This window comes from Coregonus lavaretus (assembly GCF_964263955.1).
Source record: "Coregonus lavaretus genome assembly, chromosome: 38".
NCBI lineage: Eukaryota > Metazoa > Chordata > Actinopteri > Salmoniformes > Salmonidae > Coregonus > Coregonus lavaretus.
The window spans coordinates 7,622,395-7,648,517 of NC_140025.1; the positions used below are offsets into that span (position 1 = coordinate 7,622,395).

At 41.8% G+C, this 26,123-nt stretch overlaps 1 protein-coding gene across 1 annotated transcript in view; it reads right to left on the bottom strand.

Annotated features, from left to right (window-relative positions):
* Positions 1-26,123, bottom strand: part of LOC311112185 (low-density lipoprotein receptor-related protein 1B-like) — a 177,102-nt gene that overhangs the window by 18,564 nt on the left and 132,415 nt on the right. The window contains exons 61-75 of the mRNA XM_084155198.1: positions 25,007-25,195; positions 24,671-24,819; positions 23,833-23,926; positions 23,473-23,589; positions 23,136-23,255; positions 19,931-20,050; positions 15,583-15,699; positions 14,903-15,145; positions 13,132-13,241; positions 11,908-12,040; positions 9,704-9,949; positions 9,072-9,212; positions 8,016-8,153; positions 7,500-7,619; positions 6,987-7,228 (exon numbers count right to left, since the gene is read on the bottom strand). Of these exons, the coding sequence (XP_084011324.1) occupies positions 6,987-7,228; positions 7,500-7,619; positions 8,016-8,153; positions 9,072-9,212; positions 9,704-9,949; positions 11,908-12,040; positions 13,132-13,241; positions 14,903-15,145; positions 15,583-15,699; positions 19,931-20,050; positions 23,136-23,255; positions 23,473-23,589; positions 23,833-23,926; positions 24,671-24,819; positions 25,007-25,195 (2,279 nt within the window). The remainder of the gene's footprint in view (positions 1-6,986; positions 7,229-7,499; positions 7,620-8,015; positions 8,154-9,071; positions 9,213-9,703; positions 9,950-11,907; positions 12,041-13,131; positions 13,242-14,902; positions 15,146-15,582; positions 15,700-19,930; positions 20,051-23,135; positions 23,256-23,472; positions 23,590-23,832; positions 23,927-24,670; positions 24,820-25,006; positions 25,196-26,123) is intronic.

Sequence of the window (26,123 nt, forward strand, 5' to 3'; positions counted from 1 at the left end):
CCATTGATCGCTTCTGTGATAGCAAAGCCCATAGAGGGCTTTACTGTCTAGTGGCAAGTGTGCCCTCTATACATCTCTATGGGTCCGTGTAGCCTATGTGCGGTCTATAACCAGAACTGGTGGCTCGAGAGAAAGATTTTGAATGAAAAGATAGGATATATATGGCTAATTAAGCAGCCCATATGATAGCGCAGCACAGGAAAGGTTTGCATGGCGTCCCCATATTGTGTCAGCATCCAAGGGACTGCCAACTCAGGTCTACTAGCCGTCGCTCTCTCGGGGGTAAACCCTTTTGTCCCCTGGCATACTGGCCTTTTCTATGAAGTTTTTTTTTCTGTTGGTTATTTTAATTACATTTTAAATACTATAGAATTTGTATGCATTCACAATTGTAGACTGCACGATCAATTTGGGGTTTGTCTGAACAGTATTTCTATCTCAACTCTGTGCGAAGTGTTTTCAAATCTCAGGCTTTTGGATATATTTACATCTCAAGCTAACTCATGGATAGTCTTAACCTCTTAACTTGTTTAGAGTACTTACAATGTACAAATATAATTTCGCCTTCCTACAGCAGAGCCATTTGAAAGCCACTGATATCAATAGATGTCAGAATATATTTTATAAGATAATAGCCTACTCTTGTGCCCCGAACAAAACCAAGGGTGCTATGACTGTAATTAAAATGAATCTTAATATGAAGGTGGGGGTCTCTGGGGGAGACACTGATGGTCAGTATTGTTATACCTCTGCACTACATTATCTTTGTCCTCCATTTATGTACCAAATGCTTTTCATAAATCCTTTTTTGAAGACCTGAAGCTTAAATTGTTAGACTTCCCAGACTCAGTGACCATCCTTGGGGGAGATTTTAACTTGACTCTAGATCCTACTATTAATACCACCAGTGCTAATATCTTGGCACTCCGGGCACCTTCAAATTATATTAAGACCTTTTTAGATGACTTGAGCATCGTGGATGGCTGGCGCCTAAGGAATTCTAGTACTAGAGATGATATCTTATTTTCTCCCCATCATCAGTCTTTCTCACAAATTGATTATGTCTTCACCTCCCCTGTTTTTCTGAAATGTATATCCCATGCAAACATTTTACCTATGCTGTTATCTGACCATTCTCCCTTATTGATTTCTTTTGAGATTTCTCCAGGATTCACAGGTTTTAAGAGATGGCGTTTCATTGTTTTTCTTTTGCAGGATAGGGAATTCTTAAACTACATTTTGATTTCTTACAGGTTAATGCACAACCAGGGGTAGGCCAACATACATTATGGGAAGTAACAAAGTGTTGCATTATAGGAATATCAAATCAGAATAAAAAACACAACCATCAGCTTTCTTAATTAGAGAGAGAAATAGCCCATCTAGAGTTGATGCAAAAGTCTAACTACACTGAAGATGGGCAGAGAGAACTCACCATTCTTAAAACTGAGAATAAGATGGTGACTAGTTCTAGGGCTGAATTTATTCATTTGAAAGCGAGACAGAATGACTATGAGAATGCGGATAGACCGAGTAGGCACTTGGCAATGAAACTAAAGCAAATTGAACATTTGTCATCTATTGATGTCATTAGGAACAATAACGCTGACCTTTGTAGCCTTCCCTCCCAAATTAATCATACTTTCACTACTTTGTATTCCAATCTGTTTCCTTCTGAGCTCCCTAAAGACTATAGGAAGATGTTGTCCTTTAAAAATGTCTTGGAACTTCCTTCCCTTTCTCTTAATCAAGTCAGTCTATTAGATGCTCCCATCTCCTTGGCAGAACTGAAGACTGCCTTTGATTCAATGTCAAAATCCAAGTCTCCAGGGTTGGATGGTATCCCTCCTGAATTATTGTTGGCTGTGTGGGATTTAGTCGGATCTGTATTACTAGACTCAATCAAACACTCGCTGGAGATTGGGACATTCCATAGGGACCACAAAAAAGCTATTATTTCCCTGCTATTGAAAGGTGTGGACCCACTTGAATGTTCAAGCTACAGGCCCTTATCAATTTTGAAATGTGATTTTAAACTCTTTGCGAAGGTCTTGTCAAAAAGACTACAGACTTGCATATCATCATTGGTTAATTCTGACCAATCAGGATTCATAAAGGGTTGGTTGGCTTCAGACGACATATACTGCCTATTCCATATTATAGACTCCACTGCCTCTCAACCACAGGCTTGCACTGTCCTCTCATTAGATATAGAGAAGGTGGTTTGATCGTGTTGAATGGACTGTTTTTGAACTTGTATACTGAACAGTATACTGAACAAAAATACAAACGCAACATGTAAAGTGTTGGTGCCATGTTTCATGAGCTGAAATAAAAGATCCCAGAAATTTTCCAGATGCGGAAAAATGTTATTTCTCTCAAATTTTGTGCACAAATCTGTTTAAATCCCTGTTAGTGAGCATTTCTCCTTTGCCAAGATACTCCATTCACCTGACACGTGTGACATATCAAGAAGCTGATTAAAACAGCATGATCATTACACAGGTGCACCTTGTGCTGGGGACAATGAAAGGCCACTCTAAAATGTGCAGTTTTGTCACACAACACCACAGATGTCTCAAGTTTTGAGGGAGCGTGCAATTGGCATGCTGACTTCAGGAGTGTCCACCAGAGCTGTTGCCATAGAATTGAATGTTAATTTCTCTACCATAAGCCGCATTTTACAGAATTTGGCGGGGGGGGGTTGCTGAGGAGTATTTCTGTCTGTAATAAAGCCCTTTTGTGGGGAAAACTCATTCTGATTGGCTGGGTCTGGCTCCCCAGTGGGTAGGCCTGGCTCCCCAGTGGGTGGGCATATGCCCTCCCAGCCCCACCCATGGCTGCGCCCCTGCTCAGTCATGTGAAATCCATAGATTAGGGCCTAATGAGTTTATTTCACTTGATTAATTTCTTATATGAACTGTAACTCACTAAAATTGTTGAAATTGTTGCATGTTGCATTTATATTTTTGTTCAGTATAGTATGGTCCGCACCCTATATACAGTGGGGAGAACAAGTATTTGATACACTGCAGGTTTTCCTACTTACAAAGCATGTAGAGGTCTGTAATTTTTATCATAGGTACACTTAAACTGTTAGAGACGGAATCTAAAACAAAAATCCAGAAAATCACATTGTATGATTTTAAAGTAATTAATTTGCATTTTATTGCATGACATAAGTATTTGATACATCAGAAAAGCAGAACTTAATATTTGGTACAGAAACCTGTGTTTGCAATTACAGAGATCATACGTTTCCTGTAGGTCTTGACCAGGTTTGCACACACTGCAGCAGGGATTTTGGCCCACTCCTCCATACAGACCTTCTCCAGATCCTTCAGGTTTCGGGGCTGTCGCTGGGCAATACGGACTTTCAGCTCCCTCCAAAGATTTTCTATTGGTTTCAGGTCTGGAGACTGGCTAGGCCACTCCAGGACCTTGAGATGCTTCTTACGGAGCCACTCCTTAGTTGCCCTGGCTGTGTGTTTCGGATCGTTGTCATGCTGGAAGACCCAGCCACGACCCATCTTCAATGCTCTTACTGAGGGAAGGAGGTTGTTGGCCAAGATCTCGTGATACATGGCCCCATCCATCCTCCCCTCAATACGGTGCAGTCGTCCTGTCCCCTTTGCAGAAAAGCATCCCCAAAGAATGATGTTTCCACCTCCATGCTTCACGGTTGGGATGGTGTTCTTGGGGTTGTACTCATCCTTCTTCTTCCTCCAAACACGGCAAGTGGAGTTTAGACCAAAAAGCTCTATTTTTGTCTCATCAGACCACATGACCTTCTCCCATTCCTCCTCTGGATCATCCAGATGGTCATTGGCAAACTTCAGACGGGCCTGGACATAATCCATGACGGCGTAGTGTGTTACTAATGGTTTTCTTTGAGACTGTGGTCCCAGCTCTCTTCAGGTCATTGACCAGGTCCTGCCGTGTAGTTCTGGGCTGATCCCTCACCTTCCTCATGATCATTGATGCCCCACGAGGTGAGATCTTGCATGGAGCCCCAGACTGAGGGTGATTGACCATCATCTTGAACTTCCATTTTCTAATAATTGCGCCAACAGTTGTTGCCTTCTCACCAAGCTGCTTGCCTATTGTCCTGTAGCCCATCCCAGCCTTGTGCAGGTCTACAATTTTATCTCTGATGTCCTTACACAGCTCTCTGGTCTTGGCCATTGTGGAGAGGTTGGAGTCTGTTTGATTGAGTGTGTGGACAGATGTCTTTTATACAGGTAACGAGTTCAAACAGGTGCAGTTAATACAGGTAATGAGTGGAGAACAGGAGGGCTTCTTAAAGAAAAACTAACAGGTCTGTGAGAGCCGGAATTCTTACTGGTTGGTAGGTGATCAAATATTTATGTCATGCAATAAAATGGAAATTCATTACTAAGAAATCATACAATGTGATTTTCTGGATTTTTGTTTTAGATTCCGTCTCTCACAATTGAAGTGTACCTATGATAAAAATTACAGACCTCTACATGCTTTGTAAGTAGGAAAACCTGCAAAATCGGCAGTGTATCAAATACTTGTTCTCCCCACTGTACAGGCCCCACTGCCCATGTCCAGACTGGCCATTCCGCCGCCCCCGAGATTGTCCTACAAAGATCCACATGACAGGGTTGTCCTCTGAGTCCCGGCCTATTTGCACTTTAATTAGCACCGCTAGCCCATTATGCAAAACATTTACATTTCACCTATTAAGATCAAAGAAACAGTCCACCATATCTCTCTGTATGCTGATGACATCTTACTCTATTTGTCCGACGTCTCTAATTCTCTATCACACGTACTTGACCTCTAAAGAATTGGGCTCCTTCTCTGGCTATAAAATATCTTAATGCCTCTAAAACGCCACAGCCAAACAAATCACATTACCCTCTTTACCTATCACTTTAGAAAATAAGAGATTATTTCGATCCAATTTGGAACTCATGGTTAATGAGAATTTCAGTGCAACATTGGAAAAAATAAAGTAGATGGTCTCCACTTCATGTTACTCTTTATGGGAGAGTTTCGGTTATTAAAATGAATGTCCTCCCCCGTATTAATTTCCTGTTTTCAATGCTTCCTCTTCCTCCCCCGAGTTCACTCTTTAAGGACATAGATATGCACTACATTACCAAAAGTATGTGGACACCTGCTCATTGAACATCTTATTCCAAAATCATGGGCATTAATATGGAATTGGTCCCCCCTTTGCTGCTATAACAGCCTCTGGGAAGGCTTTCCACTAGAACATTGCTGCGGGGACTTGCTTCCATTCAGCCAGAGGCATTTTGGAACTCGGTAGTGAGTGTTGCAACCGAGGACAGACGATTTTTACGCGCTACGCGCTTCAGCACTCGGCGGTCCCGTTCTGTGAGCTTGTGTGGCCTAACACTTTGCGGCTGAGCCATTGTTACTCCTAGATGTTTCCACTTCACAATAACAGCACTTACAGTTGACCGTGGCAGCTCTAGCAGGTCAGAAATTTGACGAACTGACTTGTTGGAAAGTTGGCATCCTATGATGGTGCCACGTTGAAAGTCACTGAGCTCTTCAGTAAGGCTATTCTATTGCCAATGTTTGTGTATGGAGATTGCATGGCTGTGCGCTCGCTTTTATACACCTGTCAGCAATGGGTGCGGCTGAAATTGCCAAATCCACAAATCTCAAAGGGTGTCCACATACCTTTGTATATATAGTGTATCTATTTACATTTTACATTTTAGTCATTTAGCAGATGCTCTTATCCAGAGCGACTTACAGTTAGTGAGTGCATACATTTTCATACTGGCCCTCCGTGAGAAACGAACCCACAACCCTGGCGTTGCAAGCGCCATGCTCTACCAACTGAGCGGATTGTTATGGCTGCAATAACAGCAGGCAAAAAAACTATTCTAAGGAATTGGTTTGAACTGGGTATTGCCCTTTGCAGATTTTGGTTGCTTATGTACTTGGACATTGCACAGCTGGAAAGATCCACTGCCAGACTGTGTGGAGCCAAGGCCGAAATTCTGGTCAATTGGTCACATGCTATCTCTCACTTGCAATAGCTAATTTAACAACAATGTTTGGTCTTGCGGATGGGAGATAGCATTGTCCTTCTCTGTCTTTTTAAACAATCTGTTTTCCTATGTGGCTCTGGGTTGGTAGCCTTTGAGAATAACATTTGAATAGACTCATTGAATTTGGAAATACTGAAACATATTTGTCTTTAATCTGTTTTGTTTTGTCCTTTTTCATTTGTATGTTTTTGTTTTGGGGTTTCTACATATTTTTTGTTTGTTTTCCCACTGTACATATTGGTATGTACATATTAGTATGTAATTGTCTAGGACATGCAAGAAAAACAAAGAAAAGTTAAGCAGCGCCATAGATGAAAGGAGAAATTAGTAGCCTATCTTTGGTAGAACGTAAACGGCTGGCCTTGCTCCCTCCGACTGTCAAACCAACTGCGAGATTTTGAGATTTTTTTCATGAAAGTAACAAAGTACTATAACGAGTAATATAATGCATTACTTTCCACACAAAGTAATATTGTAATATATTACCTTTTCAAGTAACTAATCCCAACACTCATACTATGTAACAGATTAATATGTTAATGCAACCCAAAAATGTTTATAGAGGTGCTGATTGAGGGTAAACTGTATAAAAAATAAAGTAAGTCGCACACTAAATTATGCTCCCAACAATTTAATGGGTACAGCCAATTGTTGGGAGCACATTTAGAGCGTGATTTAACAGATAAAATACACAACATTCAGATACAGTAATAACATTGATTACATTAAGTAATAACCCTCCACCTCTAGCCCACTCAAAACCTTTACCTACTATGATTCCGCTATTTGAATTGTTGGGAGCATATTTAGAGTGTATACGGTCTAATATACCACGGCTTTCAGACAATCAGCATTCAGGGCTTGAACCACCCAGTTTATAATAAGTCATAACCCTCTACCTCTAGCCCACTCAAAACCTTTACTTACTATGATTCCGCTATTTGACTTAGTGAGACTTCTGTCTACGATGTCTTTGTAAAACATTCCACCAGGGTTAAACTGTGTGGCCCAGACAAACTTGTGTCGGTGAAAGAGAGCGTCCATCCCAATGATTTTAGTATTGTCCTCGATGCGAGCATGCAGTTTCTGTCCGTGGCTCTGCTTAAACGGATAGACAAAACTTCGGATTTCAGTGTCATTAGCAACGTAGAGCACTTGATCTTCTGGTCCTGCCCATTGAGTTCATTAAGATAGAAGAAAAAACACAAAGGAAATAACATAAATATAAAGAGTGTACATTCCAGATTACAATAAGCATATTCAAAGTAGCTTCTACACAATTAGCATATATAATCAAAACAGATCGTAGCAATCAGAATAATTGTGATGCATAATTGATCAAGCATAATTAAGTATCATTTTGATGTGATGTGTGAATCTCAAATTGTCATTTGATTATGTACTGTATATGCAATCAAAATAGTAATGGTAAGCTCTTACCTTTGGTTATACATTCACCATCGATTTCTTTAAAGTTACGGTCACATGTGCACTTGAAGGATCCTTTAGTATTGGTGCAGTAGTGCGAGCACATGCCAAACTGAAGACATTCATTGATCTCTGAGAAATAGATAAAGAAAGCAGGTTATAATTCCCATAAAGCCATTCATGATTAAAATAGGTTTCATCACAATTCTGTCTGTGCTCTGTCCTATGAGATAACCTCTTAGGAGTAGTACAAATTCTATCTTTGACAGTTCATATCTAAAACTAGCCCAACACATTTATCAAAAAGAAAGACAAGGCATAGTAGATACGCTACACATTGCCATTGTCCAGTTGTCAGGAGCTACCAGAGCTTTTCTGCAGTGATAAGGACTTGACGCGATGGTGCATGTCCTGTAAAGTGTGGTCTTCTATTTGAATGGCAACTTAACATTTCAAACTCTTAGCAGCAAGTGAATGCAAAAGAAAACCCTGAGACAAAGAAAAGGTGACATCATCACTGTACTGTACCTTCACATTGCCTTGTTGTCTGGCTCCTCTGAAAGCCAGCCTTGCACTGACAGAGTGAATCTGTTCCTGTATTATTGCAGACTGCGTCATCTCCACATAGACCCACTCTCTCTCCACATACTCCTTCCTTGGAAACCACTGTATAAAACATGGACATCACAATAACACATCTTATATGGTGTAAGTCAGATGCTGTTTGTGCACTCTTAGAAAAAAGGGTTCCAAAAGGGTTCTTCGGCTGTCCCCATAGGAGAACCCTTATTGGTTCCAGGTAGAACCCTTTTTGGTTTCTACATGGAACCCAAAAGGGTTCTTCAAAGGGTTCTCCTATAGGGACAGCCGAATAACCTTTTCATACTATCTTTTCTAAGAATGTGCATTGATTAATAAACTGAAAATGTAACATGGTGATTTGAATAATAAAGACATCCATTAGCACAGTCAGTACACCACTTTTCTCTCTCATTCAGCTTTTGTAAATAGAGTACTTTACATGCTGGGAATAAACATGCCCTGAGTGCACAAATGTTGTTAAAGCTGACAGTTCCCAGAATCGGCGACTAGTATACATTATTTTATGTTTTATTTCAGTTCTGTTTTTATTTCAGCATGTTCCATCCAGGAGAGAGCATTAGATTATGTGGGACTTATCCTTCCTTCCTTCCTTCCTTCCTTATACAATATTTCTTGGGAGTACTGAGACAAACTGAATCTAAACTGAAATGTGCAGAGAAAGAGAGAGAGAGAGAGAGAGAGCGAGAGAGCGAGAGAGCGAGAGAGAGAGAGAGAGACAGATTGATAGATACAGAGATAGATACAGAGACAGAGACAGAGACAGAGGTGAAGAGAGAGAGCGAGAGAGAGAGGGTGAAGAGAGAGAGCGAGAGAGCGAGAACGAGAGCGAGAGAGAACGAGAGCGAGCGAGAGCGAGCGCGAGACAGATAGAGAGATTGAGATCGATATCGAGGGAGGGATATTTTGAAAGAGAGAGATAGCGAGACAAAGATCAACATCGAAGAGAGAGAGCGAGAGCGAGAGACTTTAGAAGCCACCTACCACCTTTACATTCCTGTTCATCCGAGCCCCCGTCTCCACAGTCATCGAACAGGTCACACTGCAGCTCCTGCGGGATGCAGCGATGGTTACTGCAGGCGAACTCCGCCTTCCCACAGGGCCTAGGGATCCGCATCATGTCTTCTGATCCAGGTTACAGGACAAGCCAGGGGGATAAGGAGAATGTAACAGCCATGGGGCCAAAGATAGAACAGGCATGTTTATACACCATAGCTTGGCTACTGCTATCTCCAGCTTTCACTTTTTACACCAACAATGATGTGTATGTAGTGTATGTATGTGTGCACGCACACAATAGCTGTTAGCCAGCTATATAACTAGACGTAATGGTGCCTCTCGAGCAGTTCAAATGGTTGATTGGGGACCTCTTTGCTGAGGAATGGGATTGTTTCTCTTGAGTATGATTTGTAATCTTGTATATTTGTATGATGTTGTATTTGTAAATTGTGTATGTACAGGACTCCCTTGTAAAAGAGATGTTGGTCTCAATGGGATTCCCTAAAATAAAGGTGAAATAAAACATGTAGACAAAACAGAGGAGCTCTGTGATTCTGGGTTATTTGTGATCATCTGAATGATTGAGTTCAAAGGTTAACAGACATGATTGGACTCACCACAATCGTCTTCATCGGAGTTGTCCCCACAGTCGTCGACTCTGTTGCACACCTGCTCCGAGCGCAGACACACCCTGTCGTTCCTACAGCGGTAGGGTCTGCTCGGTGGACACGGTAGTTTAGCACACATGTCAGAGTCTTCATCAGAGTTATCTCCACAGTCATCCTCTCCATCACACACCCAGATGTAAAGCTTACACAGTGTGTTGGTACAGACAAACTCATCCGCACGGCAAGAGTGGGCTGCTGCAAGAGAAACAATAAAGTAGGAAACAAAATATGTTTTTTTACCAAAATTTGATCTTTCACCAAAATATGATTTTTCACAAAAAATACGATTTTTCACAATAAATAAGGTTTTTCACCCAAAATAAGTTTTTTGAGAAAAATACGATTTGTTACCAAAATATTATTTGTCACCTAAATATTATTTGTCACCTAAATATGTTTTTTCGCCAAAATAAGATTTTTCCCAGGTCGCCAGGAGAGTAATACTCAATAGGTCAGAGGTGGGACCAAGTCACTATTATCTGAGTCACAAGCAAGTCTCAAGTCTCAAGTCTCAAGGTCCAAGTCTCAAGTCTCAAGTCTCAAGTCTCAAGTCTCAAGTCTCAAGTCTCAAGTAGAACTGGTCAAGTCAATAACACAAAAAATACAACGACTTGTTTAACTACAAATCTTTGTCTATTTATTGAGGCTTTCAGACAGCCCTTTTCATTATTTTGTCTACAACACATTTTGATTATATAACAATTAATTTTAACAACAAATTCCAAATGCAAAATGTATAAGTACATGATCAATTTCAAGCAATTTTGACATACCAAAAGACCAGTAGGCATATGCTAGTAATTGTTGCTTGATGCCCCATTGCTGGTGAGCTTGCAAAGTAAACAGTAAAATATTCTTGATCGTCAAACAATATTTTGAGCTTCATATTTATCTATGGCAGTCCTCTCTCCCTACAATTTGACATTTGACCTGCACCCGATCCTATTGCTGTACAGCAAATCAGCAATCTGTTCAATAGCTCACCCAACCTGTGTTGATTGACCGTTTGCTGGTCCAATCAGTGGGCAGAGTGTGTGTTTCACTAGCCAATCTGTTGCACGTTTTCTTTGCAAGTGCGATGCTGCGGCTACTGTCTCTGGCTGCGTGGAAAGTAATCCACTGAGACTGTGCCTCAAAATGACTTACAAACCTGTCCAGATCACTTCAAGTCATCAGTCTCTAGTCAAAGTCGAGTCCCGAGTCTTGAGGCTCCAAGTCGAAGTCGAGTCTCAAGTCATGACATTTTTGATTAGAGTCAGACTCGAGTCCGAGTCATGTGAATCGAGTCCACACCTCTGCAATAGTTTGAGCTTGACTGCTTTTCTGAGAAGATGAGGGTACAGCTGTTTCTCTCTATACTGATTAATACTGCAACCCACTTTCCACTTGCCTCACCCATCCAGTGGTGTAAAGTACTTAAGTTAAAATTATTTAAAGTACTCCTTAAGTAGTTTTTTTGGGGTATCTGTACTTTACTTTACTATTTATATTTAGTAACTTTTACTTTACTGCATTCTTAAAGAAAATAATGTACTTTTTACTCCATACATTTTCCCTGACACCCAAAAGTACTCATTTAGAATGCTTAGCAGGACACGAAAATGGAAAACTCATGCACTTATCAAGAGAACATCCCTGGTCATACCTACTGTCTCTGATCTGGCGGACTCACTAAACACAAATGCGTTGTTTGTAAATTATGTTGGAGTGTTGGAGTGTGCCCCTGGTTAGCCGTAAACACATTTTTAAAAAGCCGTCTGGTTTGCTTAAAATAAAGAATTTTAAATGATTTATATTTTTACTTTTGATACTTAAGTATATGTTAGCAATTATATTTAGTTTTGACACTTAAGTATATTTAAAACCAAATAATTTTTACTCAAGCAGTATTTTACTGGGTGACTTTCACTTGAGTCATTTCCTATTAAGGTATTTTTACTTTTACTCAAGCATGACAATTGGGTACTTTTTCCACCAGTGCACCCATCAACCTCTCCTCACCATTACAGAGAGCACTCTGACTGAAAGGAGACGGCAATGGACACACACTTTTAACATAACACTGACTGAGTGAATAATACATCACACATGCTGTAAAGAACATTGTGTGTGTGGTGTATGTGTGTATGAACGAGTGTGTGTTCTAGGCTCACCCTGGACACAGTTATGCTCATCGCTGTGATCCACACAGTCAGGCAGGGCATCACAGTGCCAGCGGCTGGGGATGCAGTGAGCTCTGTTCAGGCACAGGAACTCATCCTCCCTGCACTCCCTCACACAGTCTACCTGTCGGCACAACACACACACGCAAGTCTCATAAGGGCTGTCAGAAAAACAACAAACACCCCTGTCCGCCACCAAACCATTCCACTGCTAGGTCTCAATAAGGCAGAAGAAGAAGAAGAAGAAGAAGAAGAAGAAGAAGAAGAAGAAGAAGAAGAAGAAGAAGAAGAAGAAGAAGAAGAAGAAGAAGAAGAAGAAGAAGAAGAAGAAGAAGAAGAAGAAGAAGAAGAAGAAGAAGAAGAAGAAGAAGAAGAAGAAGAAGAAGAAGAAGAAGAAGAAGAAGAAGAAGAAGAAAAAGAAAGAAAGTAAGAAAAATAATGTTGTCCATTTTCAGATCAAATGTCTTTTATTTTTTCAAAACATGAATGATGTCTTATAAACTGTGAGTTATAGGTTGAATTAAGCAACATGTCCCCTGACACTAAATACTTGGCCTTGGTGAAATTACTTTAATATATAATGCATGAGGCTAGGATGCACGTTGTTCTCTCCAGGGGGCTGTGGAGAAAGACCTTATTAAAAGAGAGGTAGGCTGCCACTGCTTGGAGGTGAACTACTGACTCTGAACTAAGAGCATGGTTTTAATTACACTTAGGTCCTACGGGATCCTGTTTGGAGGAAACAGGCAAACATGACCAAACTGCTTGTATTCAGGTATTTGAGAGATGAGGACGTTGATTGCCAAAAGCAGTCTTTACATTTACATTTTAGTCATTTAGCAGACGCTCTTATCCAGAGCGACTTACAGTTAGTGAGTGCATACATTTTCATACTGGCCCCCCGTGGGAAACGAACCCACAACCCTGGCATTGCAAGCGCCATGCTCTACCAACTGAGCTACAGGGGACTATTTTACACACAGATGAGTAGTGCTGGCAATCATACAACAACATTTCAGGGGGATTTTCCATGAAAATATGGGGCAGGTTAATAATGACACATGTTCCAATTTTCTGATGTCGATGACCTTATGAACAAATGTCATACATTAAAGGCAAACAGACATGAAAGGTATCCTGCATTATCGCATAGACGATGAGGCTCAGCGACTACAATCAGGGATGGCAATCAGGGCTTTATCAGAGAGCACTCACCTCATCAGAACCATCTGAGCAGTCTCTCTGGCCGTCACACCTCAGGGTGGCCGACACACAGCCTCCCCCGACACACTCATACTCACTCAGAGCACAGGACGGAAGGACCGCTGAAACAGAAAATATAGCACTTTTGTTCAAAATGACTTATAGTACAGTGAGTGCATACATTTGTTTTATGTGTAGTTATTGAACCCACAACCTTGATGTTGCTAGCTCCACGCTCTTACCAACTGAGCCACACAGGACCACTCTAGACAAAAGAAGCTGATGACAGAGACAATCCCCATTAAACCAGTGCTGAAAATACATCTCAACTGGTCAAGACACCACCTGCTATACAGTACAAGTGCAACACAAAGGCTGCAGATACAGAGACAGAGTTGCTTCAGAGAGCCCATCCTGAGTGCTATTCCTAGTGTGTTTTGGAGCACTTTGGTCCCATCAGAGAAATTCACTCTCACTCCCATCTGGACTCACTGGGAGAGAGAGGGAAAAGCTTTTTCATGCATGTCACGGTGTGGCCCTTCCAATTGGAGGAATTTACAGTGCAAGTGCAGCCACAGCTGTCCACAGGTACTCTCCATATAAATATATAAAGAAAGTACTCAGCTAAAATATTAAAAACAATTTATTACGAGAGAGAAAGAGAGCGAGAGAGCGAAAGAGGGAGAAAAAGAGAGAGAGAGGGTCCTCTATATTGTTATTGTTCAATGGTTATTTTGACCCTTGGTTATTGTTGTTACTGTTGTCCCGTTGACAATATTGATCATGATTATTTTAATTATGTTAATATTGTAAATATCCAAAGTAAGCTTTGGCAATATGTACATTGTTACGTCATGCCAATAAAGCAAATGTTCAATTCAATTGAGAGAGAGAGAGAGAGAGAGAGAGAGAGAGAGAGAGAGAGAGAGAGAGAGAGAGAGAGAGAGAGAGAGAGAGAGAGAGAGAGAGAGAGAGAGAGAGACAGAGAGAGAGAGACAGAGACAGAGACAGAGACAGAGAGAGAGACAGAGATATCTCGGTGAGAGAGACAGAGATATCTCGGTGAGAGAGACAGAGATATCTCGGTGAGAGAGACAGAGATATCTCGGTGAGAGAGACAGAGATATCTCGGTGAGAGAGACATACAGCTCATTTTAATTTCACACCTCTAGTTAGCAGACAGGAAAGAAGGCCAGCTTGCTGATATCGAACCATCTGCTCGAGATTTGAAGTGCCTTGAAGCTACTCTGGCCTTGCATTTATTTCTCCACAAGACTTAAAGTTTGGCATACATTCAATTCATACAATGAAGCACAAAGGGATTCCGAATCTTAGAATAAATGTGAATGTCAGGATATACTACAGTGGAGTAAAATCTGTAATTGCTGTCAACTGAGAATAGGTCCACGTGTGGGAATACGTCTGTTTGTTTCTGAAGGTATTAAAGGTTATTTTCTAGCTGTCAATGCAAGACAGTAGGCTATAAAAATGAACATACTGTATCTATGCTTACTGGTGACGTCATAAAAAGGCGACCGTTCCTGAACACAAACAAACACAAACAAACACACAGTCCCCCAATCACAAGGTGAGTGACCAACACAAGCATGCTTTCCAACGGAGGGCAGTATTAACATGGTTGTAGGCTTTGAGTAAGACAGTGAAAGCAAGTCCCACCTACAGCCGCAGCCAGAAACAGCTCTCCAGCAGATATCCAACAGCTATCCAACAGCTATACAGTAAGTAATCAGGTGTGTGTGTGTGTGTGTCTGTGTGCTCATACCAGGTCCTTGACAGTTCCTCTCGTCTTCCCCCATCTTACAGTCCTCCTGGCCGTCACAGAGCCACTTGTTGGAGATGCAGAGGTGATTGAGACACTGGAACTGGTCCGCAGGGCACGAGCGTGTCTCACAGCCTTTTTCATCAGAGTTATCAGCACAGTCACTGTCACCATCACAATGGAAACGAGCAGAGATGCACTCCCCGTTGGCACACACAAAGTCCCTGGAGGGGCAGGTGGCCGGCTCTGAGAGGTATAAGAGAATAAGGAATGACAGTGATTTTAGATGCATGACAGTGAGGCATGTTTCCCCAGGACATTCCTCATCATACCAAGCAGAAGTATTTGTTGGTAGTTATATTAGGTCGCTGTGTTTTGCGCAATCATGTCACATGACCTGGATTTTTTACCTTTAAAGCGTTTTCATTGAACGTTCCCCTTTTCTTTTTATGTCAGATGATCCGGCATCATACTCAGACAATCGCTTTCATTTTTGGTGTAATTGTCATTTCTGGAGAAGGCTTCAAATACAGGATAACATTTTGCTACGTCACATGATTGCGCAAAACACAGTGCTCTAGTTATAGTGTCAGGGAGTATGCAAGTTATATAGTATTATACAAAAGTTCATTCCAAGTTCATTCCTTCCAGTGTAAATAAGAGACAGAAGATGAGGGACTTACTGCAGTTCTGTTCATCTGAGTTGTCTCCACAGTCACTCTGTCCATCACACCTCCAGTGTTCTGGGACACAGTTGTTGTTCTGGCACCGGAACTCATGAGGACCGCATGTCTTCTCATCTAGGCACAGAAACAACAAGACAGTCCATAAAGACGTAAAACAAGCTAAGTGTCTGGAACGGTATCCATGTTGACGTTTTGCATATTGTCATGTTGCCAGGTGTGTGTGATCGTGATCGTCACTCCCTTTTCTCTATGGAAGATAACAAGACGATAAATAATCAAGAGTAAGACATTACTTTCCATACTGTATATAAACGCCAGCTACTGTCAAGATGAAAGACTAGAAGAACAGTAACTTTCCTGTCGTCTTTCTAAAATAACAACTTAGTAATCTTGTCTCTACATAGTGTCCCAACACTGTAAAATCAGCAATGTGAATTCCTCTCATCTCCCTGTTGGACTTTTAATCCTATCGGGAGAATAGATAAATACATAATGCATTATTAATTGACAATCAAACAGCACCATGTACGAGAGCTAATTCCCCAGACTTAGTATGACATTAACAGAATTCAAATTTGACCTGAGAACACTGCGGCAGTTGAGTACTAAATACATTCATCCCCATGCCTGAAAGATTTATATTCACATTCTAGAATTAAGAAAGAAAACTAATTTGCTGGGAATTCCAGAACTCTTATGTTGTTGCTTGTCGTCGATGAAGTTAAGTCAAAGCCAGTGGGTGTATACAATATGTTCTGTAAGTGTGCATGTCTCCTCTCATGCTTAATATCTGTCAGGCTGTCATTGGAAGAGAAGAAACCTTTAAATATGACCCACAGAGAAAATAAAAAAAATGGAGCACTGACTGAAAACCAGACTGAGAATGACTCAAATCATAGAGAGACCTTACTGTCATCCCTTCGATCCCCCTAAATGTCACCATTAAATGCACAGGCAGCAGTGGAAATGCCAAGGTCAAGCCCTAGCAGTCCATTTGATGAGAGGAAGAGCCAGTAGAAGGCCTTAACCTCCTCCAGCTAATCTCTGGAGCTGGCCATATTAACAAGTGCTTTATGAGCATATCAAACACTAGTCAGCATTAATGAGGTGGTCACCATTCAAAACTGTCAGTTGATGTCTGCATAACATTTTCATTTACATTTTCGTCATTTAGCAGACGCTCTTATCCAGAGCGACTTACAAATTGGTGCATTCACCTTATGATAGCCAGTGGGACAACCACTTTACAATAGTTATTATTATTATAATTTTTTTGGGGGGGTGGGGTAAGGGGGGGTAGAAGGATTACTTTATCCTATCCCAGGTATTCCTAATGTTATCTATCACATTCAATTTAAGTCGACACATTTGCGTTTAGCTGCTCAAAGCTTGTATATACACTGTAGTACAACGAGACACAAAGTCGAGATACAAAGGTCCCTTTAGAGTAGGCCACTCCATTGAAAGCAAAATTGCTACAATAGACTAGACTGGACTGGACTACACTCTTAGAAAAAAAGTTGCTATCTAGAACCTAATAGGGTTCTTCAGCTGTCCCCATAGGAGAACCCTTTGAAGAAACCCTTTTGGTTCCAGGTAGAACCCTTTTGGGGATTCTACATGGAACCCAACAGGGTTCTACCTGGAACCAAAAAGGGTTCTCCTATGGGGACAACCAAAGAACCCTTTTGGAACCCTTTTTTCTAAGAGCGTAGACCAGAATATAATATAACATACATTGCCTTCAGAAAGTATTCATACCCCTTGACTTATTCCACATTTTGTTGTGTTACATTTTGTTAGATTCGCCTTTGGCAGTGATTACAGCTGTGAGTCTTTCTGGGTAAGTCTCTAAGAGCATTGCACACATGGATTGTACAATATTTGCACATAAAAAAAATCTTCAAGCTCTCTCAAGTTGGTTGTTGATCATTGCTAGACAGCCATTTTTGATGTCTTGCCATACTTTTTCAAGCCATTGTAAGTCAAAACTGTAACTAGGCCACTAAGGAACATTCGATGTTGTCTTGGTAAGCAACTCCTGGGTATATTTGGCCTTGTGTTTTCCGTTATTGTCCTGCTGAAAGGTGAATTTGTCTCCCAGTGTCGACTGAACCAGGTTTTCCTCTAGGACTTTTCCTGTATAATTGGTCACATACACGTGTTTAGCAGATGTTATTGCGGATGTAGCGAAATGCTTGTGTTTCTAGCTCCGACAGTGCAGTAATATCTAACAAGTAATATCTAACAATTTCACAACATATACCCAATACACACACATCTAAGTAAAGCAATGGAATTAAGTGGCCAGTGATTTCTAATCTATGTATATTGGCAGCAGCCTCTAATGTGCTAGTGAAGGCTATTTAACATTCTGATGGCCTTGAGATAGAAGCTGTTTTTCAGTCTCTCTGTCCCAGCTTTGATGCACCTGTACTGACCTCGCCTTCTGGATGATAGCGGGGTGAACAGGCAGTGGCTTGGGTGGTTGTTGTCCTTGACTATCTTTTTGGCCTTCCTGTGACATTGGGTGCTGTAGGTGTCCTGGAGGGCTGGTAGTTTGCCCCCGGTGATGCGTTGGGCAGACCGCACCACCCTCTGGAGAGCCCTGAGTTGCGGACGGTGCAGTTGCCGTACCAGGCGGTGATACAGCCCAACAGGATGCTCTCAATTGTGCATCTGTAAAGGTTTGTGAGGGTTTTAGGTGCCAAGCCAAATTTCTTCAGCCTCCTGAGGTTCTTTTTCACCACACTGTCTGTGTAGGTGGACCATTTCAGTTTGTCAGTGATGTGTATGCCGAGGAACTTGAAGCTTTCCACCTTCTCCACTGTGGTCCCGTTGATGTGGATAGGGGGGTGTTCCTTCTGCTGTTTCCTGAGGTCCACGATCATCTCCTTTGTTTTGTTAACATTGAGTGAGAGGTTATTGTCCTGGCACCACACCCCAGAGCCCTCACCTCCTCCCTGTAGGCTGTCTCGTCATTGTTGGTAATCAAGCCTACTACTGTTGTGTCGTCTGCAAACTTGATGATTGAGTTGGAGGCGTGCTTGGCCACGCAGTCATGGGTGAACATGGAGCACAGGAGGGGGCTGAGCACGCACCCTTGTGGGGCCCCAGTGTTGAGGATCAGCGAAGTGGAGGTGTTGTTTCCTACCTTCACCACGTGGGGGTGGCTTGTCAGGAAGTCCAGGACCCAGTTGCACAGGGTGGGGTTCAGACCCAGGGCCTCGAGCTTATTGATGAGCTTGGAGGGTACTATGGTGTTGATGAGTTATAGTCAATGAACAGCATTCTTACATAGGTATTCCTCTTGTCTCTTAGCTCTATTCTGTTTATTTTTATCCTAACAAACTCTGTAGTCCTTGCAGATGAGCATATCCATAACATGATGCAGTCACCACCATGATTGAAAATATAAATAGTGGTACTCAGTGATGTGTTGTGTTGGATTTGCCCCAAACATAATGCTTTGTATTCAGCACATAAAGTTCTATTCTATTTTAAAGTTCTATTCTATTTTATGAGGTTTTACTTAACTGCCTTATTGCAAACAGAATGCATGTTTTGGAATATATTCCATCTTTTCACTCCGTCGTTTAGATTAATGTTGTTAATCCATCCTCAGTTTTCTCCTATCACAGCCATTAAACTCTGTAACTGTTTTAAAGTCACCACTGGCTTCACGGTGAAATCCCTGAGCCGTTTCCTTCCTCTCCGGCAACTGAGTTAGGAAGCACGCCTATATCTATGTAGTGACTGTGTGAATTGATACACCATCCAAAGTGTAATTAATAACTTCACCATGCTCAAAGGGATATTCAATGTCCGCTTTTTTAACATTTTGCCCATAGGTGCCCTTCTTTGCGAGGCATTGGAAAACCTCCCTGGTCTTTGTGGTTGAATCTGTGTTTGAAATTCACTACTCGACTGCGGAAGCTTACAGATAATTGTATGTGTGGGGTACAGAGATGAGGTAGTCATTCAAAAATAATGTTAAACACTTATTGCACACAGAGTCCATTGCAAGTTATTATGTGTTATGTTAAGCAAATCTTTACTCCTAAACTTATTTAGGCTTGCCATGACAAAGGGGTTGAATACTTATTGACTGAAGACATTTCAACTTTTCATTTTTTATTAATTTATAAACATTTCAAAAAACATAATTCCACTTTGACATTATGGGGTATTGTGTGTAGGCCAGTGACACAACATCTAAATGTAATCCATTTAAAATTCTGGCTATAATACAACAAAATCTGGAAAAAGTCAAGGGGTGTGTGAATACTTTCTGAAGGCACTGTAGTACAATAGAATAGAATAAAAATAGAATAGTATAACTCACCACAGTTGGCCTCGTCCGATCCATCGGCACAGTCCGGGTCCTCGTCACACACCCACAGGGCTGAGATACAGTGCATGGAGGTCTTACACTGGAACTGGTTGGCAGCGCAGGTACTCTCAGCTGGGGATGGAGACCGATGGCACAGGATATAGAAAATAAAGAGTTTAACAGGTGTATGAAGGATAAAGACGAAAAGAGATGTCATCATGTGCTATAAAAAAATGACCAGTTAACCAGTCTATATAAAATTGGCAAAACTTGTAGGCTAATGCAACTGATGGTACCAAAATGATCAAAAATGAAAAAAAAAACAATAGCAATACACATTTATTGTAGTTACATCAAATTCACACAAATCATTTTCTATGTGGCACACAAAACTAGGGTGTGGAGCAATAGAGAAAGTTAAATGAGGTGTAAATTAGATTCATTTTTCCTCCACACCCTTGCTCCTTATGCCACAGTACCCTGACATCCACAGCACAGCTTCCTCTTTCCCAGCAGGAGGGGGATGGAGGTGGTTCGAGCTCCAGCTGCATCTCTAAACCCTCAGCCCTCCCAGCATGATTAGCCCTGGTTAAACCTCCCTCTGTCTCAGAAAGGCATCCCCCTCAGCCCTCAGAAGCAGGCTAAACCTCCTTCTGTCTGCCCTAATCTGCACCCTGGGTGAGACTCAGCTGCTGGAATCCCTTCTCTGTCTCTCTCTGTCGCGCACACGCAAACACACACGGGGCTCTATTTTCGGCTGGCGGTAAGGAGGCGCAAGTGTCAAACGCACGTTAGTTTACATAATTTCGTCATGTAAAAACTGGCGGTAACGGCAGGTTTGTCCGTTTACCTGTCTAAGGTCAGCTGGTTTGTGCTGAGGTGGGAGGGGTGGAATTATTTGAGGTGTGTCCTTAAGAACGTGCGCCAATATGCCAATTTCAGTGAGTGCAACTAGGGATATTTAAGACCGATCAAAAGCTGGTTTTAGCGGTAACGCAATTGGTTATGACATTGATTTTGCCAGCGGATGCGCACACAGTAGCCTTAGTACATCACCAATGATTTATTAAAATATCATGAACACTCAAAAGAAATTCCCCTTTTTTATTTATCTTGGACATTATTTTTGTCCAGCTTCTGTGAAACGTTTCGACTCATTATGTGCCATGCCCATTGCATGAAAGGTGTCAATGACTATAGGAAGCCTGTTTAGGAACATCAAGTTATAAAACAAATCTTAATAATTGAACATCAAGTTATTCATTTTGTCAAAAAAAATGCATCTTCCACTTTCCTCTGTTGGAACTGTCAAATCGCGGGAATTTCGATAGCTGTCCGTGGTGCTGAATCCGCTTTAAGGCTATATTTGCCTGTTTTGTTACCTTTCACTTGGCAAAGTCACTATGGCCATTTCAACGGCGATGGTAGGCTATAGCTATATACAGTATACTTGGGAGCAGTAACGGTGAGAGGGCATTCCCCCTTTCTCTTTATATTGGATCTTTTTCCAGCTTCTGTGAAAAGTTTGGATGTGCATAAAACCCTCCATAGTCTACGTTGTCGCCGAATATTACAGTATATGCCCACGGGGAGCAATTGTGGTGCCTGTAATTGTATTTAGACATAGCCTATTTAAAACAAGTTGTTGTTTCGTTTTATGAGACTTTGATTAGAATTATTCACTCTCTTTTTTAGGTCTTATCAATTAGTGAATTTAATATTGCTTATTGACAACGTTTGGCATGTCCATGGCTAATGCATTTTACAATAGGCCTATAGCAGTGCAAATGCTATGTTAACAATATATTTCCATATTGAAGCCATGCAATTACTGTTCCTAAAACATATTCAACATATTTATCAAATATGGGATAGGCCCACATTTTGTTATTTTGTTTCTGTAGGCTATTTAACACAATAGGCTATAATGGACTAACATTCGACTAGGAGTTGATGACAACGCAATACACAAAATACCATAAATACACACTGAGAGCTTGGGACTATAAGGTTCTATCTGCATTTTTGTCCAAATTTAGTTATTGACGTAACCTTGTTCTGTTCAAAGTTCTCTACCTATATAGTACTTTAAATATCCTAACTCCCTCCCTCCCTCCCCCACCCAGCTCCACCTTCCCAAAGCCTACCAGCATGGCTCAGCCCCCTGCTGGTGCAATTACCAGTGTCTTCCTCTCTGTTCCCACTCTGTTCCCAGTGCCCTCAAGGCAACACAGCTCTACCACTGTGCCAGGCTGGGGCTGGATGTGACTGCAGCCAGAGACAGGGGTGCAGGGCGGGGCAGGGAGGGAGATTAGACTGCTTCTAGGGCTGGAGCTCTGAGACGAGTCGTTAACCCACCACTGTGATCTAATAAGGCGTTCATGGATGGTGTGTATGTGTGAGTGTCTTGAGACCCTGCTCCAGTGTGTCTTAGAGCTGTCACTTTGATTCATGATGACAACCAGACAGGTGTAATTACAAGTACTTACGAATACCCTCAGGCTCTCTCTCTCTGTCTCTCTCTCTGTCTCTCTCTCTGTCTCTCTCTCTGTCTCTCTCACACACATGAGGAATTGTCTCATAACCTTTACCTGGTGCTGTAGATTTCAGACAAGTGAAGAAAGCACCCATGAGTTCAGAACTTTAAAATGTCAAGACAGAGGGATAACAAGCAGGGGATGAAACTCCAATCAAACTCCACAGTGAAGTCAAACTAGGTCAACTAAAAGGAAACGCACATACTTTCCGTATTATAACAAGAACATCTGGCTTTTATTAATCATGGACCTTCCATGTGTCTACGAGCAGAATTAACCAGGTATGGCAGTATGAACATAGAAGGATGGGGACTTTCTATAATCCAAAGAGAATTGCTAACAGGGTGAATGACTGACCAAGACTTGAAGATCAGAGAGGAAGTCACAGAGTCTGTCTGTTCAGGGGGCTGAGTATCTCTCTACTGTTCCTTTCTTTTCCTTTTGTCATTCATCAAAGGGTTGTCTCCCGCTAAAGAAATGACCAGAGTGCCAACAACTAAAGCCTTTTCAATACTTTATTATCTAAGTCTTGCACAGGCTCATTTTTCATGGCCAAGTGAAAGTGAAATCCCCAGATAAAAAGTTCAGAGCTGTCAAACTTTCATCACATAGTTTTAGCCTGTTATTTAAGACCGCATCGATATAGAGATCCGTCTATCTACAGATTATTTGATTCTTACGGCAGTCTGTCTCGTCCTCTCCATCTCCACAGTCGTCCTGTCCGTTACAACGCAGGTTCAGTGGGATGCACTTCTGACGCTTCCTGCATTTGAACTGTCCAGATAGACAGATGTAGGATTCTGTAGATAGTATGAACAAAGGTGTTAGTCTTAGCCGAGGTAGTCTACAATGTAGTTTTTGATAGTTGTGGGAAACATTTGTGCGGATTCAGAATAGGATGGATATTGTCACATTTATTTCCTTTATTTAAGCAGGTAAGTAATGAGAATGCATTCTCTTTTACAATAATGACCAGAAATGTGAAGAAATGTGTATAATAGGACAAAAGGTCTTTACCACAGTTGGCTTCATCAGAGTTGTCCCCACAATCGTTCTCCCCATCACAGATAAACGGAGGCAGAGCACAGAGACCAGTCCCACACTGGAACCTCCCTGGCTGGCATTTAAACTCAGCTGTGAGGAAAGAACAGAAACACACACATACACACACATTGCACTGACTTTGTAGACACACGCTTAATGGACACGACCAGGGAGAAGGGTTGTAACATTTTCTGTACTGTACTGTGCAGTTTGTGTCCTGCTCCACTAGGGGGCTGTGAATTGTTTGTGTAATTGTGAATTGGTGTGTACAGAACATTTTACAACCCCTACTTGGACCTTGTCAAGTGTGTGTGTGTGTTAATGGTGACTCACGGCAGTCTGGAGGCTCGTCCGACCCGTCCCCACAGTCATCCACTGTGTCACACTTCCACCAGAAGGGGATGCATTCGTCTGTCCCACAGCGAAACTATAGGACACAACAACAGCAGAAAGCTTCAGATATCATCATCATCATCATCAACATCGTCATCGTCATCATCGTCATCATCATCATCATCATCATCATCATCGTCGTCGTCATCATCATCATCATCATCATCATCATCATCATCGTCATCATCGTCATCATCATTCAGAAAGATTTTGGGACACCAAAGTACCTTCATTGAAACTACAAATACTAAAACCAGAGCCCCTGTTTGTCCCTGCCCATCTTCTGTAAACATATGAAAACGTACCTCTTCAAAATGTATCTTGAATTATCCCACAGCACCCCCCTACTCCCCCTCCAACTAGCACGGACTTAGCTGCTAGCTGCATTATTGGGTGGCAGGTACAGTAGCCTTCAAGGTTAGAGCGTTGGGCCAGTAACCGAAAGGTCACTGATTTGAATTCCGAAGCCGACAAGGTAAAAAATATGCCGCTGTACCCTTGAGCAAGGCACTTAACCCAATTGATCCAGGGGCGCTGGACAATGGTGACCCTGGTCGTGACCCCACTCCCTATGGGTGTCTCGGTTGGAGTTGGGATATGCAAGAAAGACATTTCCATTACACACTTGTACAAGTGTATAACAGGTCAAATATAAGCACTCCCCTAATTATTACTGAGGAAAGATTCACTAACTGTAAGTCGCTCTGGATAACAACGTCTGCTAAATGACTAAAATGTAAAATCTTTCTGTAAGCAGTAGGAGAAAAGGGCCACTGACCTGGCTGGCTGTGCAGTTGGACAGGCAGGTCTTGTTGTCTGCAGCCAGGTAGAAGTGGGTGGGGCAGGCACACCTGTAACCTCCCCCGGGGGAGAGCAGACACAGGTGGCTGCAGCCTCCGTTGGTCACCTGACACTGGTGTTTGGGCACTGCGGAGAGAGGGAGAGGGAGGCTAAAACCAACATCCACAGCTAGAGCCCTTTCCCCTCCACTCTGCTGTCAGCATCATTAGTCTGAGGGCACGTTTGCTCATTACAAAAAAGAAATATCTCTCTCTCTCGAAGGCATGCAGACACACACACACACACACACACACACTGAGTCATAGATAATTACCGTCGGGCTGGCGGAGAGGGTGGTACACCTTGATGTTGTGGATGGCTCTCCAGTATCTGAGCAGCTCTGCTCCCTGAGCCCCGGAGGTCTTGTGGGCCCGGTTCAGAGACTTGGACTTCTCATCCGTCCAATAGATGACATCCTCAAACAGAGTCAGCCCCGTCACCTCCCGGATGCCTTGACTAGGCACTGGAATGGAATACACACACATACACACACAGCTCGTCCTGAGTAATTGCTGTGACAAGCTGCAAGGCTCTGTGATGTTTTATTGCTGGTAAAGAGGAGTAAAGACGTGACTAAATGGACTGTCCGTCCGTCCGTCTGTCAGCATGGCTTAGTAGAGCAGGGAGAAGACTATAGTAAGTATTGCAGCTAATCACAAACTAGCTGTTGAAGATTAAAAACTGAAATGTTGAGAATGTTTAATGCTTGAACAGAATGGTTTGTTTGTGAACCAAATAGCACTGCGTGAAAATTGTGTTAGAACAAATTAATAACTAAGTGTATGGAACACGCATAATAATGACTTGGCTCACACTCAGTTTCTATGGAGTTAAATCAATCATGGACAAACATTTTCACAGTAATGTCAAGGCTTTTATCTAAAGTCTGAAAAAGTACATGAAGCAATCAATGACAAACTGACCTTGAATCTGCACAAATTAATATTTACAAAGCCAATTGAGCCACCACATTTTGAGAGGTGAGAGAGATAGATAGATACAGTTGAAGTTGGAAGTTTACATACACCTTAGCCAAATACATTTAAATTCGGTTTTTCACAATTCCTGACATTTAATCCTAGAAGAAATGCCCTGTCTTAGGTCAGTTAGGATCACCACTTTATTTTAAGATTGTGAAATGTCAGAATAATAGAGTAAAGATAATTATTTATTTCAGCTTTTATTTCTTTCATCACATTCCCAGTGGGTCAGAAGTTTACATACATTCAATTAGTATTTGGTAGCATTGCCTTTAAATTGTTTAACTTGGGTCAAACTTTTCGGGTAGCCTTCCACAAGCTTCCCACAATAAGTTGGGTGAATTTTGGCCCATTCCTCCTGACAGAGCTTGTGTAACTGAGTCAGGTTTGTAGGCCTCCTTGCTCGCACAC